This window comes from Gymnodraco acuticeps, unplaced genomic scaffold (assembly GCF_902827175.1).
Source record: "Gymnodraco acuticeps unplaced genomic scaffold, fGymAcu1.1, whole genome shotgun sequence".
Taxonomy (NCBI): Eukaryota; Metazoa; Chordata; class Actinopteri; order Perciformes; family Bathydraconidae; genus Gymnodraco; species Gymnodraco acuticeps.
The window spans coordinates 1576257-1597875 of NW_022990042.1; the positions used below are offsets into that span (position 1 = coordinate 1576257).

The window sequence follows — 21619 nt, forward strand, 5'->3', positions numbered from 1 at the left end:
ACCCACGTGTTGTAGAGCAGCCTGTGCAGCAAGGTGGGCATTTCACAGGGCCTGGGGCAAAACAGATCTTCCATAAAATGGCATAATAAGAGTCTGTACACCAAGGCAGTATTGTGAGGGAGCTGCTTGTGCAAAAGACACAGAGAAACACACGTGTGAGAGTTCTGCGTGTCATGCAGTCTTCGTTCAGGGCTTTCCTCTCTGCGTTGGGGGTGCGGTTTGGTCAAGGTCACATGATCGAGCCAAGAATTCAAGGACCCCGGCCCCTACTCCTCCCCCTCTTCCTCAGCTTGGTTCGGCCCACGCTTGTCTGCAGGACAAGACACCGAGCTACTGAATAGCATCGAGGCTGATGTCACTGCTGGAGCGCTGACAAGGGGAACCCTCCCTCAGATTAACCCATCTGGCTCTGATCACAACCAGAAACATGCTTACAGTTCAGGGTGGGGGAGGAATCGATTCAAGGGAGGTTCTCATCTTCTAAGATTATAATACGATTCACAAATTCCAAAATGCTAGAGCTTAGAGGTTGCTACTGATGGAATCACATGTCATGTGGACACAGGCCCTTGATCACCATTACAGTCTTATATTTTAAGTACAATCTATCTTTGCAGTCATCTCGAAAGTTTTTCTAGAGCAAGATACTTGACCCCAAAATTGCTCTCGTAGGCATGTCTAGCGCGGTCTAGCATGTAATGCAACTTGTCAATCTTGAAGCCACTTGGAATTGATAAATACGAAAAACTTGTATTAATGAATAAATTGTACCTTTTGTCTTCGATTTGCATCATTGCCATCAGTTGATATAACTTTGTCAAAACCCGTTTTAGTACACCTATAATGTGTCACACTGCGATTATTAGTGCACAGCTGACTGAAGCAGATCGTGAAATTAGCACCCCTATTGTAATGAATCCAGAATTCATTTTGAATTGGGAATAGTTTTGAATCAGGAAGCAGTTTTGAACCAAATAGTAATAGTAAAGAATCACAATCAAATCAAACAAGGACACCGTGATTCACACACCTACTAGCAATGCTCTCTTAACAATAACAACAAAAGCAGAACCTGGAACATTAGTGCTTTCCTACTTGACACATGATATGATGAGGGATATGATTCAGAGAGTAAACTTTATTTGGGGCTTGTCTCTTTATGAATGGATGACATGTGAAAGAGGGACCTGACTGGTGGCTCAGCGACAGAGCTGCAGCACCTGAGAGCGACTCGGCCCATTTCTGGCCTGAGCAGAGCTGCAGAGAATAACCAGAGCCCCTCTTGACTTCGCTCCTGGAACAAAAACACATTCTGGCTTCTCGCAGAGCAACTCCTTCTTACTAATTCAGGAAACAAGTGCCGTCTCTTGGGGATTGGAGAGCTAAGCGCTGTCTAAAAGTTGTCTTGTGACCGTAGCACTGGGCTGCCCTCAGCCCCTCTCCATCATTTTGCGATAGCCAGCAACATTCTTCTGGCGTCGCGTCACTTAAAAGAAAGCCCTCGTTCATCTGATTGAGAGTCACTGAGTCAGGCAAAATGTGTTCCCAATTAAGATAACCATTTACCAAGATAACCTCCCATCCCATCTACTTCCTAATGTCAACTAAACCGGGGGGATGTGATGGTAACAGGCAGACAAATACCATTCCTTCTCTTCCTGAATTCACCACCAACAAATGCCACATAAGGCAACTACTGTAACAAAACGACATTATGCCGTGGGTAACTCTCTCCAAATTCCATTGTTGAGGACAAACGCACAGGAGCAGGCTTTCAACGGCCTCGGAGGGGAACAATCGGCGGCTCATTGGAACTGTCGGTGGAATGTGGAATGAAACAATGTTAGCCTCTGGAGAGTGAGTCACCTCCAAACACTCAGTGTGTTCATATACATGTTAACACCACACAGCACTGCCAAATGTGATGTTCTGCATTTGTGAGAACCAGTATCTTTGGAGGAATGATAAAGAGATGATGATAATATTTGGAAGAGAGGTTGCTACTTTGTGACATTACACCTGGGCAGATAAATATACGAGTCACAATTAATCTCTCTTTACAAAAGTATCGCAAATAAATTATGATGTAAAAACCCTCTAACCAAGAACTGGAATAACAATGACATTAACCCAAACCTTTTGCTTGAACATATAAAAAAAGGAAGTAAGAAAAGAAACAAGTAAATTAGCTTACATCTGACCATTATATACCCTACCCCGAAATGCAATGCTTAAATACAAGGAATATGGAGTTTATGTAAAACCGCACAACTAGAACAATAGAGCTGCAACTAACTACTGTTTTTTAAATCTTATGATCTGACAATTATTTCCTAGATTCATCTTATACTGTAATTGTTTGGTAAATGAAGGCTGTGTTCAGCAATAATCACTCTGAGCTATAGCTTACAATATCTCTAAATCTTAACGATAGCTTTAGACTACTTATTATAACATCTTATTGTTGCAGTTAATCATGTCTCATTATAATCAACAATATTTATAATACAAACATGCGGTGCCACTTATTCACACTAATAAGTAAGTGGCACCGCATGTTTGTATTATAAATATCTATAGTTACGTTTTTCTTTCATGCATTTACACTCGTAAATTCATGTAGAAAATGAACGCTGTGTTTCTTTAAAAAACAGCGCTGTCATTGTAGAGTGTGAGATTGGACAAACGAACAAAGCCAAAATATTTAAAAAAGAAATTCGAAAGTGTACATCAAAGTTTCATAGAGTCCAAGGTCATATATTTGAATGTAATGTTTTGTCATTCCAAAACCCCCCCAAAAAGATTGATATAAAACTTAGAGAAAAGCAGGACGTCTGAGAGGCTGACCATTTTATGTTGTTTTTTGAAGGAAAATTACTAGGTCCCTGAATAAATGTATTCTTTAAAGATTAAGCGATTATCAAAACATTTGATATTTTCCTTTGATCAACTAATAATTTAGTTGTGTAATTGCTGCAGCTCTGTAAAACAATGCTTTATTTGTAGGAAGGCCGAGTATAGTAGAGCATTGGCCTTTACTTCCTGGTTAATGTTTACTAAATCTTCTGTGGATGCGCCTCTTTGCATTGTTGCTGTTACCTAGCAGTTCCTCGGGGTCTTTGACCACGATGTGGGCGTTGAGCTCCTGCAGCTCCTGGTGAAGCTCCTCTACCTTCTTGTTGGATTTCTTCAGCATGTTGTCGACATAAGCCAGGCTCTTCTTGTCTGTGGTGACCTGAGGAGAGGAGAGAGCAGGAGGCTTGAGAAAATCGGACAATTTAGCTACAGCAAAGATTCCGAAAGAGACACGTCACTCATTTGAAATCATCTATTTTTATTATGAACAAAACTGGTGTTTAGCGAATGAACCAGTTGGTGTTTTGAATGACCGTTTGTGTGTCAATAACAGTAACATGCACTCTTGAAAGTAGAAGGCTTTTTTTTTTACTTTAAAACTGCAAAATAATATTTAAAGTAAAAAAAACAAGATGCTGCTACACTGTATTCAGAAGTTGTTCCACATTCAGAGATTTTACCTTGCGCAGGTTCTCGGCTCCTTCTTTGATCTTCAGCTCTTTGCGGATCTCGCGGCGAATCTGCTCCTTTATCTCGTCCAGCTTCTGCTGAACCATGGTGTCGGACAGGTCCAGGTTGTGTCCCAGACCTAGACGCTCCGCCACTAGCTGGCCCCTGGAATCCCCCTGAAGGTGGAGAAAGAGAAGGAAAAGAGGAGATTTAGTAAGTAATTTAGAGGTCAGCAGGGAGGAAAAGGAACAGGTAAACAGGAGAAAGGAGGAAAAGGAGAAGAGGACATACAACGGTCAGTCAAAGTCAAAAAGTAGACTAGTATTAGAAAAGTGGACTTTCAACACTGAAGACAAAGCGGCACCCTCTTACAATGTCTCCAAACAGCTGAAGCTATTGCCCTAAAAAACAAATGCATTTCCGTTTTTTCATGACAACAGTAAGAAAGCAATAAAAGCTGGGGGAGGTCTAGACAAAGTTATTTTCCAGTAGTCACCGAGTTCATCATACTAATCAAAAACATTTAAGCATGTGTGATCTGATCCTTTGTGTGAGCAAGAATTAGATTCCATTTACAACTTTTACAAATGGCCAGAGTTCAAAAAAACAAAAGGAACATTTTCTTAATATAATGTTGCTTTCTACAATAAAGACAAGGGAGAATGTGGGAAAAATGTTTCACGCTTTTTCTATATAAGCTTACGCTAGAAGTTACAGTTCTCAAAAGATTGCCTTTTTTTGCAGCCTTGTTGTGTTGACGTGAAGACAGCATCAGCTTTTTACTTCTGGAGATTGCATTTACGCTTCAAGAATGACAAGAGTGGTGTTAATCAAAGTTCCCGTTAGCCGGTAATTACCGGTAAAATATGCTGAAGACCGGCAAATCTAAATCTCTCCGGTCAAAATGTCTGGTCAAAATAATGTCCCCTTAGCGCAGTGCTTCTCAAAGTGTGGTCCGCGGACCACTGGTGGTCCGTGAGCGCCCCCTAGTGGTCCGTGAGTATATTGGTAACATTTCACATTTGAAATTAATTTAATTAAAGTTTTCCGCACTCTCGCGGGAATATCTCCGCAATGGAGCGAGGTTAAGTTTCACTTTCAATTGCATGATATAGCCCAGATAAATACCTTCATCACACATGTGGCCACTTGTTTGTTTTTTATAAATCGCCTGAAAATGGTACAATGTGTTTTTGGATATTTGTGGAGTTAGGTGGTCCGCGAGTGTTTTTTTATTGGTTAAGTGGTCCTTGGCATGAAAAGGTTTGAGAAACACTGCCTTAGCGCAATACCGCATCAGTTGCGCCACTTATGTGACAGACAAGAATAGATCATTCTAATGTTTAACACGTAATGTGGAGAAAGAGATGTCCTGTATGGGTTGATTGTGCGTTGATCTGTTGGTAATGCCTCGGGGTTCCGGTCGGCATGTAAACAAATGCATAGCGCTATACTTTGCGGCCTCACCCGGTTGCATAGCAACGCCTATTGTTTAGGTGTCTTTTAATAAGCAGGTAGTCATATCATTAGCTAGATCTGATCGATATGGACATAAACGCGAGTAAAGTCTGACGGGAGAGAGAGATCAGCTGCTGCTGACGAGTCAACACGCAGCTCTGCATAATCACCTGCAGCGGTGAGCGGACAAAACACACACTTCAGGTTAGAATATCACACGTAGCTATTTTAATGACCTCTCAAACTACCTCAACTAGTTATAGATATGTTTAGTTTTACTGTCGGGTCACTCATTACGCAAGTTCCATAAACGTATGTGTAGGCAACAGAGCTTATTTTTCTGAAATTTTCCAAAATCAAATGGTAAAATCCCATTGCTTTTTGTTGAGGGCACCCTGGTGATCATAACTTCTGGGTTGGCCAAGAACATTACATCTTCACTGCACCACTCCTTATCTTCTGACCAACAGTAGAGACACAACACTATCAGCCGGAGTATTGTAAAGGTAAGCCCGGCGTCCTGGTGTGTTTTGAACTTCAGTTAACCTGTATCGCAGTGTTTTCACTGCTGCCGTCAGTCAGCATTTACTTGCATCTTTACACCATTCACCTTAACCAAATAGGGATTAGCAGTCACTTCCTGAATAGCTTCAGCTTTAGAGTCCATGGTGAATACAGTGGTGCACTAGTTACGTTCAACTTGTTGATCATAGACCTAGGGATGCTCCAATCGATCGGTCACCGATCGAAATCGGCCGATACTCACTTTCTACCGATCGATCGGTGCTCTCTAAACATGCCGATCGCGAGAGCCGATCGCATGACGTAAAATACATGACACTTGTCTCTGTGTGCGGCAAAACAAGCTCGGCAAAATGGCTTCACCGGTCTGGCATTATTTTAAGGTGTCCGAAAAAGACAGTAAAATAGCGGTATGCAACGTGTGTGAAGCAGAAATCCTGCAGCTCCGCCCGCCGGACCGGTAAGCGGAGCGAAACACACAAGAGTTAGACCTAACACACTTAGCTATTTTATCTACCTCTGGAACAAGCTAAACTAGTTATAAATATATTTATTCTTCACTGTCGGGTCACTCATTACTGGATCAGTGAGCTGCATGAAATACTGACAGGCTGTCAGGAGGGGGGGGGGGAGATGGGGAGAGAGGGGGGGGGGGGGAGAGAGAGAGAGAGAGAGAGAGAGGAAAAGAGAGCGCTTCCGCTAATTTCTCCCGTGTTATTATCCAAAGTGAATGTAAACTTGAATAATGTACATCATTTGAATGTAATAATTAAGTTGATTGTTGTTTGTGGAAGCTCCAGTGAATGAGCCCCATTAACTGAGTTTTAAACATCACTTTAAATGGAAGATTTAAAGTTTAAATCTTCCATTTAGGCCCCGCCCACTCGATCGGATCGGCATCGGCCGATACTGATTCCGGTGATCGGCCCCGAAATTGGCGATCGGAGCATCCCTACATAGAACACATCAGGGATTATCTGAGCGGACCGTGGATAATCACTTTATTCCAGGCCATTACACAGCTCATCAATCTACTTCCTATTACGTTAAATTACAAACTATACAACCGCAACAATTCAACCTATCAATCATAGCTCCAACAGGCTAAAACAAAGAAAAATAGAAAGGATAATTGCTTAAACATATTTGAATATGCGTTGTTATTTAATATCTATTAGTATGACCTTATGGAAAAGTCTCCAGTGTAAAGTGCTATCACTCAAATCAAATTACTCCAGATAACATTACCAGCTAAACACACAAAATATGAAGGTGAACTTGTTGCAAGCCTCTAAAGCCGCCCTGCAGTTTAAGTGTGTAGTACAATAACCTACACCATTAATAAAACAAGAGAACAAAGCCTGAAAAATGTGGCTACCACAATATCGCAGTCTAGTTCCTTATTAAAGTAAGCAGTCAAACCTAACACGCAATAACATTAAGGCTCAATACAATTACCTTCAATTTATCGGGCTACCGTTAAAAGTACAACTCCCTGCAGAGACGATGGGAAAAAACAAAGTATTAGCTCATCTTTTGCCTTACCTGAACTTCATCGCTTTCAACCAAGTCCATCTCTAGATCAATTGAACCAACCCGTCCTCCCATGCTCTGCTGACCAGCACTAACTATCATTATATGAAGTCCACTGAAGTTCTCTTAGGAGAAATAATATCCCCCGCCATAAATGTCACTCTATACGATAGCTGGCAGAGGCTCAGTGCAAAGCGGCACTCATTCACTCCGCTGGTATCCAATTTTCTACAGCTCTCCCATTGTGCTCTCCTTTTCTCACACAGACCGTCAACATCAACAGGCAAGATAAACCGTCTGAGCAGCGGCAGCCAAATCCCTCTTAGCTCCTAACTCTGTGAGGTCAGAGCAGCCCAGAATGAGACCTAATCTCACTCCAAGGAGACGTCTAAAATTAACCCAAGTTAAAAACACAACACTGGCTGTCCATTGTGGCCTGCCCCATGGAAGCAACTTGTGTGGTAAAGGAGAGGAGGAGAAGCTATGAAACAACACCCCCCACAACTGTAGGAAGGTTCATAAACTGTAAGGACTGGTGTTCAAGGGTGGATGATGTAGTCTCATGGTGCCTTTAATCTATATAGTGGTACAGGAAAGGGTCCTAAACACAAATGAGTCAGCATTTGAGCTATTCTGGGTTTTTGGTTAGATTCCTGAAATAAGGTCCGTGGTTAACATTAGCTTACAACATTTTCACATTTTGTTCAACAACATTAAATACGTCCGTTAATACCCCACTCGTAAATGTCTGAAGCTTTTACTCAATATAAAAACAGCGGTTGCTAACAAGTGACTAAATGAGACTACCAAACATTAGCTACCTTTAGCTTAGCGGTGGTGACATGATGTAGTTTGTTTATAGCCTAACGTTGGCTTTTTCCCACCAAAATGAGCCACAATGTTTAATTTGTTTTAAGGTGAGACACCCCAGGTGAATAGGGTAATTTTTTTAACTTAAAGGTATCAGCTAGAAATTTCTCCAGTTAATTACTTACAATAAGGCAATTGTCTTTTGTATTACAAGTTTTCTGAAATAGCATGTTTAAATATGCAAATTATCCATTATCTCATTAAATATGCACATATTTTAACACATTTCAGGAATCGAAATCTGAACTTTGGATATAGCCAGATTCAAAATTCTTGTTTCATTTTGTAGTCATATTAGTATCTAAGGCTTTTACAGAAGGGATATTGGATATCTCTTTTTATCACTCCATAAATCAGAAAATACTGTCAACAGCCCTAAAATATCCATTTTCGCCATGTTTTTAGGTATACAATGTTGTATAATTCAGGCTATGAATTATATATGAACAAACCCTTCTGTAAAAGCCTTCATAATATTGATAGGAATATAACTGGAAGGTTTGGTGTATGTACGTGCTACTGAAGTTCAAATTTCGAACTCAGAGTAGGAGAAAAAACTCATTTTGAGAAAACGACCTTTAAAGATTGCAGTGAGGCGCTAGCTAAACCCTCCTGTTCTTTGGATGACAGCTTGCGCATCGACGCACTCCGTGAAGGTATTTCATGTTCAGGGTAATTTTTTTTTTTTATAACCTTGCTTCGTGCAAGTGACAATTGTTGTCGTCTTCTCTGTGAACGTTTTTTTCGCCGTTCTTTTGGCATTTTGAGATTTCAATTTCTAGCGGAAAGCTAACCAGGAAGTGTTTTAGCACACCACGTGACGCATCTGAACGAATCACGTTGTCAGAAATTGACACCAGCCAATGAGATTTCGTTTCTTGGTTTAAGACCCCTTTGTGCTTTCACGATTGGTTGCTGATACAAAGGAAATGACCATATTTGGATCCGATGAGATTGTGCAGGAGAGACACAGCTTTCCAACGATACCGCTGTTGACATGGTGCACACAGCGGTCGCGGTACTTTATGTTACGTTAGAATGCTAACTTTTGGTGAATTTAGGAGAAATCTACAGACGCAAATAGACAAACTATAGTCAAATAAACACTTAAATGTGTATTTTGTACGTTTTCCTTCCAAAAGCTTGAAAGAAAATATGTTATAGAATCAAAATGGCACAAAATCTCAAAATTGACCAGTACTTGAAAAACGATGTTTTTGCCTGCCGTGTCTCGCCTTAATCAGTAAATATCAGAAAATATTGAAAAAAGGCCATCACAATTATTCTAAGGTGATATTTAATTGTCTTTATTGGTCAGTCCAAGTCCAAAGATATATTTACGTCAATATGATATCAAACTGAGAAATGCATGAAATGTCCCTATTCGAGATTCATTTTTTGTCATTCTTGTACGAAACATAACTTTAACAATTAAGTGAGGTTTCAAATAATGGGTTATTATTTTTCTTCTATCGACAAGGGCTGTGCGATATGGTGTCATACATCACAATATTCTTTGCCTAAATACCTGGTTATTGTCGATATAGCAATTAGGGATGCTCCGATACTCACTCTGCCGATCGATCGGTGCTCTCTAAAAATGTCGATCGCATGACGTAAAATTAGGACGTAAAATACATGACACTTTTCTTTGTGCGCGGAAAAACAAGCTCGCCAAAATGGCTTCACTGGTCTGGCAGTATTTTAAGTGTCCGAAAAAGACAATAAAATAGCGGTATGCAACGTGTGTGAAGCAGAAATCCAGCAGCTCCACCAGCTGTGACGGAACGGTGAGCGGAGCAACACACACACACACACACACACACACACACACACACACACACACACACACACACACACACACACACACACACACACACACACACACACACACACACACACTACACACACACACACACACACACACACACACACACACACACACACACACACACACACACACACACACACACACACACACACACACACACACACACACACACACACACACACACACACACACACACACACACACACACACACACACACACACACACACACACACACACACACACACACACACACAACACACACACACACACACACACACCACACACACACACACACACACACACACACACACACACACACACACACACACCACACACACACACACACACACACACACACACACACACACACACACACACACACACACACACACACACACACACACTAAAGAGGTATCTCAATACTCTAATTTCCCCTCCTCGACTCCCCTCCTCGAGACTTAGTCCCGCCCACAGGAGATGCGAGCGGAGGACCGAGGAGGGGAACCGAGGAGAGAGGAGGGGAAGCAGCAGACGGTTAGAGAATGAGAACTCCTCTCCTCTGAGCGGTCATTTTAAAGAGACATCCATCAATGATAACAGGAGGCACAGCCAGCACTCTGTCTGATGGACAGATGTGTTCATGACGACTTATATATTTACTTTTAATTCATTCACAGTGCGGTATAATGAGACAATAACAGGCTACAGCTGCGGACATAATACACACACATATTTTTATATAAAAAATATACAATTTCAGAATCAAACGGAGCACTCTCATAATAACGTAACACAATCAGAGACTGGATATATCCCCCCCCCCCCCTCTATCTGGTCGCTGAAATGGGGAATTTAAATTACAGGCCAAAAGTTGTATTTACAAGTATTAAAAGTAAGCAGAGGACACCAAACCAACTGAGACTCGTCTGTCCGCCGCATCTACAACGCACACACTGTACCACACACACACACACACACACACTGTACCACACACAGTAAGACGATACTGACGGGCTGTCAGGAGAGGGAGAGAGCGCTTCCGCTCATTTCTCCCGTGTTATTATTAGGGCTGTGCATCTTCACTGGTCTCACGATTCGATTACGATTATCCTGTCAACGATTCGATTCAATTCGATATCCCGATGCATCACGATTCATACCAATGCGTTGAATCCTCAATTTTCTATATTACCGCACATGGCTTATTTTTCATCAATGCATACATGCAGTAAATACATATGAACTCTCTTTTTATTATTTAGATAGTGCTTCAGAAATCAATAACATAAATGTCTTGACATTCATTTATAAACCAAAATAAATGAATTATATAGGTCTAGCCTCCCTATATCTGTGTGTGAAGTTGTTCCATCCTCAAAAACAAAAAAATAATGCTTCTGCAGTCTAGCTGCAGCTTCTAGCAATGGTCTTCTGTTAAAAAAAGGACACTGAATGTCCTGAATGTGGCATCACACACAGGACTTGAGTCTGAACACAGCAGACAACAGGAGTATTTACAACAGCATATAACAACTAAAATACTGCATGTGGGTGCACACTCACATTCTCTGTCTTACTGTTACATAAATCCCATGAATGTATGAGATTAAGTTAGCTTCATTATATCTCAGTGATTAAGTGAATAATAAAGTTTCTATCGGGTCACTATCAGCCTGTCACTCATTATTTTCAGGGAGGGGGCGGGGCTTAGAGGAACAGAGGAGACGGTGATCGCGGAAGCTTTTTTCCTCCTGCTTTCACAAACTTTACACACGTATATATCGTCTGAAAATTGCTAGAGGACATTCATACTCTGCTATCCAAGACTTAATTAAATCCACCAAAAACCTGACATGATTGTAACGCGATTATTTTTGAAAAACATAAATCCCTGTGTCTCTGAGCCGCAGCGACATGGAGTGATTCAGAGCGGGTCCTTCTGCTGTTGGTTCTGGACTGGTGGTGTTGTGTTGGTGGATAAAGCAGACTGCTCCGTGTTCGGTGTTGCTGTGCCGCTGTCACGTCTGTTCCCTGATCGGTTCCACCGACCGATTTGATATTAAAGTGACAGAAAAAGAAACGTTATAGTAAAGCCGCGGCCGGAAAATCAGGAAGCAACGTTACTACGCTATAACCGATTATCTTCCGTCACTGCATCGATACCGAATCGTCCACATCGCAATGCATCGTAGAAACGATTATTTTCAACACCCCTAGTTATTATCCAAAGTGAATGTAAACTTGAATAATGTACTTCATTAGAATGTGATAATTATGTTGGTTGTTGTTTGTGGAAGCGCCAGTGAATGAGCCCCGTTAACTGAGTTTTAAACATCACTTTAAATGGAAGATCCCCATAGGCCCGCCCACTCGATCGGATCGGCCATCGGCCGATACTGATTCCGGCGATCGGCCCCAAAATTGCAGATCGGAGCATCCCTAGTAGCAATGATGTTTTAGGGTTGACTAGTGGTGCTTTTATAAAATATTTACACAATGAGATATTTTGATAATATAATGACTAATTTGGATATAATGTCTACAAGATAACACTGCTTTGTGCAATATACACAATCAATCAATGTTTATTTATATAGCCCAATATCACAAATGTTACATTTGTCTCAGTGGTCTTCACAGTGTGTACAGAATATCAGTATGACAATACGACACCCTCTGTCCTTAGACCAGTGGTTCTCAAAGTGTGGGGCGCGCCCCCCCTGGGGGGCGCAGAGGCATGCCAGGGGGGGCGCGAAAGACCAGGAGGAAAAATGGTTATATAAAAAAAAAAAAAGATTAAAAAAAAAAAAATCATAATTTGAAAAATTATTGATTCGAAAATAATATGATACAGTACAGTACTATTACGTCTGGGTCTCTGTGTGTGTGGAACGAGCCATTTTGTGTGCGCGCGAGAGAGAGAGAGCGCACCGGTACCGAAGATCGTTGTTCTTAGCTTCTGGTGCTAGCGAGCTATGCTAACGGATATAAGGAGTTTTTTCAACAACAAAGTGGAGGAGAGTCCTCTCCTGTCAGACTGAGAGACTCAGTGAACTAAAGGACTCTTTCATTGTTATCTCAGTGGGTCTCAAACGTTTTGGTCACCATTAATGTAAACAATTATTTCCGAGGCACACATTTATATGATCATTATAGTTATACAAAAATAAGAGAATAAATGAAAAACAGGTATGAAATACTATATGACATTAAAAAAAGAATAAAGTTTAAAAGGGTGATTTGTAAAATATCCATAAAGAAAAAGTAAATCTGTTTACAGTTCCGTTTCATCTGGGTGTTGAGAGGTATCCATAGATCTCTTCATTTTGCTCTCAATGTGTCCACACACCACCTATAAAAATAGCACTTTACCCCTGCTTACACCTATATGCCGTGAGCTGATTATCGAGCCTTCGTTGTAACAGTTGCGGGAACACTGTGTATGTGCCTGTGGAGAGTGTTGCAGTAGAAAATTCCACTGTAGCGCCCGGTACATTAATGGGAAACCCTAAATGTTTGAGCACCCTCTATGAAACGTCAAGCTACCCCACAGCACCCCCAAAAGAAGTCTCTGGCGCCGCCACTGAGCCTGACTATGTGTGTTGGGGGGGCCCGACTTTTTTTTTTTTCTCCAAAGGGTGGGCCTGACAGAAAAAGTTTGAGAACCACTGCCTTAGACCCTCACATCGTACAAGGAAAAACTTCCGGAGAAAACAAACAGTTTAAAGGGAAAAATGGGAGAAACCTCAGGGAGAGCAACAGAGGAGGGATCCTTCTCCCAGGACGGACAGACATGCAATAGATGCCGTGTGTATGTATTAATGTTATAACTGGCTGCTACTTGGCTACTTTTATATATTTACTTTATTATTATGATGCGGCTGTTTCTCACAAATGTGTACTTTTTTGATTTATTATTTTATTAACTTGTGCTTGCCTCTTTATTAAATATGTATGTCTACTGCTCATTTTATTTTTGTCTTTTATCTGCACTGTCTCTTTATTTAACAGTGTAAAATTCCCCCTGTTGTGGGACAAACAAAAGATTTCTGATTCTTAATCCAACACATTACATTACATTGCATTTAGCTGACGCTTTTATCCAAAGCGACTTACAATAAGTGCGTTCGACCAACAAAATACAAACTTGAAGAAAACAGAATCATATAAGTACATCAGTTTTCATAGAGCAAATAACATCACTTTACTGAAATGCAGCCTTTAAAACCATGAAAAGATGACAGTAATGCCAGATCACCCAAAGGATAATGTCTAGTCTCATATCACAACATTGATATATATAATGATATGAGGAGTTCTTTTCCAAAACGCTATATATCCATTTTAATAGTTTTCAGTAAAATGACATTTTTTACCTAGACTCACACATTTTGTTAATATTAAATGTATCCTGTTAAAATAGTTTGTTGGCTCAGTCTGAACATATTGAACAATGATTATTAAATCAAACAACAATATTTTTGATTAAATCAAAGTTTTTTCTTTTTTTCTTTTCAAAACGCTATAAATCCATCAATTTTTTTCAAAACGCTATAAATCCATGCATTTTTTTTAATTGATGGTTTATGTCTTCTTTTTTTAAACGAGAACATGCAACATATGATAAGGGACTCATACTATAAATGAATATAAATCAAATAAGTGCAAATACATGAAATAAATAAAACCCAAATAAAATAAATAGTAACATAAACTAAATAGTAAAATAAAATAAATATTTGCAATTTCACATTTCAATATTGTCCAATTTATAACAATATATAACACATACAAATACCACTATTACAACAATGTTAAAAATACATTCAAATAATTTAGTAACACATTTAGGCCAATAGTCATTCAGTGCCGAACCTGTAAAAAGTAATGATAGTAATGATAACGATATTCAATAGGCAACTAATTCAGTAATACATTCAATAAGGCATTCAGTAAAGTGTTGAACCTGTAAAAAGTAATGATAATGATATTCATACACACACACACAATGTGTAAATGTTGGACTTAAATGCATGAATCTGGTGCATTTTGAGGGGGAAATAAAGAGACTACACTCATATGAAACAGAACTGTATACATTTAAATAATCATAAAATCATAGCCATAACCAATAACATACCATATCCAATATGAAAAAACATTGAAACTTGTTTATTTATTTGTTTTTGGTTCATTTATAGTTGTGAGTGTGTCTGTGCTCCTGAACCAGCCTCACCTGTCTCCCCCTGCTCCTCTTTGAGGCAGCAGCAAAGACTAGTTTTAGCTCTCAACAAGTTTTTAAAGTTTATCTTACCTTTTTTCACCTAGTTAACGTTTTGTTTTTTTATTAGTCATGCATATTTTACTAATCACTCCCCCCTCAAATGGAAATATGTGTTTACATAAATGGTGACCAAACCGTTTGAGACCCACTGAGATAACTTAGACTAAGTTAACTATCTAAACACTCAGAGTCCTTTACCTCACCTGAGCTGAGGTTATCAGTCTCTCAGTCTGACAGGAGAGGACTCTTCTCCACCTTGTTGACAGCTCATTATATCCATTAGCGCCGCTAGCTAGCACCAGATGCTAACAACAACAACAATACACGTAACGTAAAATCCTCAGGCCAGCAGGCCACTTAGCAGGCCTGAAACGAAAGTTGTACTCAACAAACACTTTAATGAAGGTCGCCTTGCAAACGGGAACCTTCTCTGGGTGACTGTTGCACAGGAGATTGAACTTTACAGATACGTGGTCTTTTTGTTTGTTTACGTCTTGAACTTTCGGATGCTTCCTTTTCACTTGCGTGATGTCCAGGAGATGAAGTATAGCCCGGTCCTGGTCAACCTTGTTTGGTTTTTCATAGAAATGTTTGAAGTTCATCATCAGGTCGTCTGGGGACAGCTTCTCGGCCTGACGGAAACCTTTCGCAGCAGCTTTGTGTTGACATCCCACAGTCGGTATTAACGCGCCACCCGAGTGACGAACCTTCTTTTGTTGTTGTTTTTTGTGGTTTTCTTTATCCAGTCGACGTTTTCTACCCCCAGGTGTAGGTCTCACTGGCTCATCCAGGCCATCAAATGTGTTACAACAGTTTAAAGACATATTTCGAAGACTGAATGAACATAAACAAACCTCGACTCAGGGCGCCGCCATGTTGGATTGCATAGAACGCTCACCGAATTCTGATTGGTAGAGAGGATATATCGCGTTTAGGCTCAAAATAGGTTCGGCGTTTATCGCGGTTTGGAAAGGAACTGCATCTTGCCGTACATGTTAAACAAGGATATATAGCGATTTGGCATGAAACGTTGATAGAGCAGTGAATAGGTTCAGTACACAGCAAAATGGCACGACAAACTCAATTTTTTTCAATTTGGCGTTTATAGCGTTTTGGAAAATAACTCCTCATATATTGCCCAGCCGTACAATTGGCTAATCGATGAATCGACTTTTCGTGGCAGATCTATCTAAAAAATAGATTACATTCACTTCATCTAGAGTAGAGGCCAAGTTTCCTTTTATGTTGCTATCACTTAGGTCATCATCTTTTAACTCAACTGATCATCAAGAATTATTAGAAGACAATCTGCGTCAGGATGACTCAGCTGAACAGTTACCTGGAGTAAATCCTACATCTGACTGATAGATTTATGGTGGGAATTGGTTCAAAACATTTCCATGGACAGAGTCATACTCTCATGTGAAATCACCCACCTTCATCATTAGGTGCTCACTTCAGAGGGAACTATAGTTTGCACATATTCCGGTCCTGAGGCTCCTGGATGACTCATAGGTAAAATGGAGGTCACAACTCCTGGACGTGGAAGAATAATGTGTGTGTGTGTAGGGAAAAGCAGCTCTCTACTTCAAATGATGCTCTGCAAGTACTTGTTTGCACTGTAGCCCTGTTTGTATGAGGACAACATGAGGACACCCTAAAGGGCCTATTTTACTATGCAACAATGCAAGGAAACCCATGAAAGGCCAATCAGATAAGATGGAAATAAATCAGCTAGTACACCCACAAGGTCTGCGTTTTAATACGAGATCAAAAAGAAGAAACCATATCCCAGCAGGAGCACATTTTCACAATTGGTTTCACCTCTTGTTTCTCTAACTGCAATACTTCCTCAAGTAGTTATTTTACCTGTAAGTCCCTTATCATTTCTCGCTGCTCAAACGCTTGCCTTGTCAAGGAAATGACGCCAAACGGAGAACTCAAGACTTATTAGGTTCAAAGACGAGTGAAGCAGGAATTGTAAGCAAATGTTTCCACTCAGAGCACAATGCATACAGTTTGTGATGGATGGAGGGCACTTGTTCCTGTCAGTGTGGCTCTGCTAACGGCTCTGTGAAATGTTCAAGGCTTGCTCACAACAGATGAAGAGACTAAATATTTGAGCTACATGTTTGAGGTTGTGGCTCAGTGTATAGTGTGCTGGATTTCGAATCAGGGGGTAGCAAGTTTGAGTCCCACTGCAGTCAGCATGTCGTTGTCCCTGGGCAAGACACTTCACCCCAAATTGCTCCTGTGGGGATTGTCCACAGTACTGAATGTATGTAAGTCGCTTTGGATAAAAGCGACTTACAAAGGACATGTAATGTGTTGATCAATATTAGGATAATGAAATGTGTTTGATTTTTTTTTAGAACGATAGAATATGGACTGTTAATCCACACAAAATAAAAACAAAGTGTAAAGCTATACTTAGAAACTGAATTAAAAAAAACTGTCTGTACAAAAGGTAGGGCAACATGTTGAACTTGTTACAGAGCTCTTTTAGTGCCCGAGACATGAAAGGAAACTGTGAGGTAAAACAAATATTAGGTCTGAGCCTCAAGTGTAAGCAGGTTAACTTGCTCCTTAAGCCTGAGAGCTCCAAGTCCAACAACAAGAGCTTTCATTCAAACAATAGGACAATGGAAAAGTTGAAGCCACTATCCAGACTTTCGCTTTAAAAGCCAAGCCATTGCCATTTTCTCCATGAGGCCTATCTCGACCTACAACCTGACACCCGGCAGGCTTACCCCACAGCTGGCTGCAGAGCACTGGCAACAGCCTGGTGCAATCAGAAAAAGCAACACAGGCTAATAAACGCAAATCCTACAAATGCAGCCTTCACACAATCCTCCCGACACATATCCCATGTCAAGACAAACTGTAGGTAATGTCTTGCACTTCTGGTCAATGTTATTGGTAATTAATTTCGGAGCTGGACAGCAAGTAGATTTATTGTGTGTCCACGCTTCAATGTCACAAAGGAGAACAAGCGATAAAATGCGCTGAAGCACCTGTTGCTCTGCTGAGTAGATCTGGTTCCACTCCATATAAACCACCGTGGTGATATATTTGAAAGTTTAGCCAGCTCGGTCCACCTCTGCTAAACATAGATATATCTTTTAGAACGCCTGACTTACACGTGGTCTTAATCGCCTAATATAAAATGAATGCACTACAGTGTACCTGGTTTAGGAATACAACATAGCTTCTGTTATTGTTATGCATCCTACGTCATTGGCAACATACATAATCCGAACAGTGCAAACACTGAGGCAGCTGAGAAAGGTGGTTTGCACCTAAAGGGATATAAAACATATGTATAAAATATATACTGTTGTTGGAAGGTTACTAATGATTGTTAGAAATAATTATGCATCATCGTTTATCAACACTAAATCAAAGCATGTGTTAAGAGTTTTGCCAACCATCATCAGTCAGCCCTCATTGTTTTATTTTAAGCCTCAACAATAATGTGATAAGATCCCAAATAAAAGACACTTTTCTCCATTTGTGTCCTTCGTTACCTGCAATGAAACAGGCGGTCTAGCCCAGTGGTTTTCAACGTGGGCCCCAGCAAAAAGGGGAATCACTTATTTTCTCTTTAGCACCATCAAAACGTAGCACAATGATAGAGTTTATACTATAAAAAGGACACCGGTATCATACACTTTCTGTAATAAAAATCAAGTGGGGGTCAGTGGTTACATTTGTGTCAGTTTAATGTTCCTTGACATGGAAAAGTTTGTGAACCACTGGACAAGCCTACATCTGTTTGCCATTAGCTTACCGTTATCAGACAGTTGTATATGCTCTACTGTGATTAATTAAATTGTATCAACCCAAAGCAGAACATATTGTCAATCAGGGTGGTTTACCTATCATCAATAAAGCATTTATTTATTTAGCAGGGAAAGTGCACATTAAACAACATTTGAGCTTCTACCTCAATGTAAATACGAGTTAGCTTATGTGCCAAATCTCGTTTTAAGCTTTCCAGGCAGGTTATTATTACTAATACGTGGTTTGAATAGAGCAAACACCCAGTTAGAATGATAAGCCTTGTGATTAATCTGGCCTAGTAAAGGCTTCACTGATATGGCAACAGGTAATTACTACTAGAGAATACAAATAAGATAGATTTCAACTAATACTTCTTAAAAGTGTTAGCTTGCTGTGTTAGATATCTGCTGTAACTACTGCAACTACTTTCCCTCCAATACTCCCTGTAAATATGAATAATAGTGTGTGAGCAATAAGCCTGGTTCTAGCTTTGATATGCATTCAGTAACTAGAGGTTGTTGCTAAAGCTAATGCTTGACAGCAGTCCAAACTTGACAAGCTCAAGTTGTGGAGGAGTTGTCATGTCAGTTGCTTTGGACTATGTTTGTGTCAGAAAGACTTATTTCAAATCTGACGTCACTCAAGTGAAACCACATTAAAAAGTGAGTCATAGAATATGAGGCATGACTGTTATTCTAATATGCAGTTTTAAGAAATTAACATTTTAAAATAGAGATGTTCAGACTTATTTTACACTGTAGCCTAAGCTTATTAGTAAATGCATAGTCTGTAACGTGTTTGAAAAACTTTACGTCAAGAAAACAGTGAAGACTTTGTCTTTGGAACAGCTTGAACATTTTAACTGTACTACGCTGCATCTTATTAAAAATTTAAAATATATCTTTACCGGTGGTCCTAACACTTTGTTAATACACGGAGGAAACTGTTTTATCTTAAAGTAACGCAGGTTAACCTAACGTCAGGCTACATAGCTGTTAGTAAACGTCCAACAACCATTATTTAACTCACCGCTACAGCAACATTAACACGGTTTACAACAATTGCCATAGCGTTAATTAACACAGCTGCTTCCGCACAAAAGCACCGGTTTAACAACTTTAATATTTCAGGAAAAGTAACTTTGGATAGTTGTTTCCCAGGCCTCAATCCATGGATAATTCCCAGACACCCCTTAGAGGCTAGCACAAGCCCTACACTTTAACACAACTTTCCCACCCCACAGCGACTCAACTTTAGATAAATAAAACAGTTATCTAGCTTTTAGTTTAACCTCTGGAGCAAGTTTGCGCACTTTTCGCAACAGTTGTCAACTTTTCCTACCTGCACGGAGTCGGCGGCCATCTTGGTTTTCGCCTTTGAATCAAATCCTACGGGGAGAGAGGAGGGGAGGTGGATGTCCAAAAACAAGCCTTGTTTTAAGTTTCCCTCTCTGGCGACAAAAAAATTATTCGGACCAAATCCTCGGTCATCTCGGGTACACGGTCCTTCCCATGTCGTCTTCACACTTCATTGACGCGGTCACACCGTCATGAAGGCGGAGGGTGGACTGGTGTTCATAAATAAAAAAAGCTGAGGCATAAATCTGTCCCAGTGCAGTTGGAGAAAGAGGCGGTGGTTAGAGAGGAGAGTCCGCCCAGAGGAGCTGCAGTGCCGCCGCTGCTGCTCCAGCCCGGACAGCTACACACGTGATCCACACTGCTTACAGGCTGGCCTTACCTCATGCTCACAGCCTCATCCCGGGGTAAACACACACATGGAAAAAAGGGGATACTTGGTCAGAGTGATTCATTTTGGAGTTGAAATGTAAACAAAATTAATTAAAAAAACGCACAAACGCATTGCAGATGTAAAATAAGTTCTTAGTTGTGTGCATTTCATTAGAGGTGAAAGGAGAATAAGTATTTACATCCCTTAATTTAATAAAAAAAAGTAGAGTAGAAAAGTGATGATACATGTATAAAAAAAGTGCTCAATCACAAGTGATACATAATTAATTAATTTTCTTTTGAATAGTTATTTTATTCTAGATTTATGAAATGTATTATTGTTTTTCATACACTTAATTGAATTCCTTTCTTTTTCCTTATCCTTATAAAAACTAAACAAAAGTAATCGGGAAAAAACATGGGGCTTTTTCTTTCTATATTCCAACATGTTGTTATTTTATTATTTAAATGATTTTTATTATTTTATTCACATTTGTTTTTTCTTTATATTTCCACATTTTTAAATTATTGTTTTAAAGATGTTTTCTTTTGATGGCACTCCTTTAATTCCATAAAGAACTTCAGACAGTCATCTATTTAATATTGATCAACAAATAATATTAAAATCCAAAGGATAATGCAGATGCTGTCACAAATTGCTGACATCCTGAGGTGCAATGCAAACCACAGCAGCTTTATTAAATACTTAACAAGTCACAGTTTACTTTGAGTTGCTGAGCCAGATAGATGAGAAGGAGCTGCTGTGAAGAAACCACAGGACAAACACTGAAGCCTCCTCAGTGGGGCCGGGTCAGACATGTCACAGCCCAGTGAAAAGACTTAGCCTACTGCTGCATTACATAACCTTCAGGGACACAGTCATCACAAGCCATACTTCTCAGAGACTGGGCTCTCTCTGGGCTCATGTCTCAAATATGTATTGGCGAGGGACAACGACGCAGGTTCCTCACTCATAAACTCAGCATTGTCCACATCATAAAAATGGTCTTGTTGGGCAGACTTATGAATGATGTTCTCCTGTTAAAATCCCCACACAGTGACACTCCCCAGAGGTCGTGATGCTT

At 40.1% G+C, this 21619-nt stretch overlaps 1 protein-coding gene across 1 annotated transcript in view; it reads right to left on the reverse strand.

Annotated features, from left to right (window-relative positions):
* The window catches only part of pkn2 (protein kinase N2), a 48787-nt gene extending 28320 nt beyond the window's left edge, over nucleotides 1-20467 (reverse strand). Inside the window, exons 1-3 of the mRNA XM_034215275.1 lie at nucleotides 20149-20467; nucleotides 3537-3701; nucleotides 3100-3235 (exon numbers count right to left, since the gene is read on the reverse strand). Of these exons, the coding sequence (XP_034071166.1) occupies nucleotides 3100-3235; nucleotides 3537-3701; nucleotides 20149-20169 (322 nt within the window). The 5' untranslated portion in view covers nucleotides 20170-20467. The remainder of the gene's footprint in view (nucleotides 1-3099; nucleotides 3236-3536; nucleotides 3702-20148) is intronic.
* Between the last annotated feature and the right edge of the window lie 1152 nt (nucleotides 20468-21619).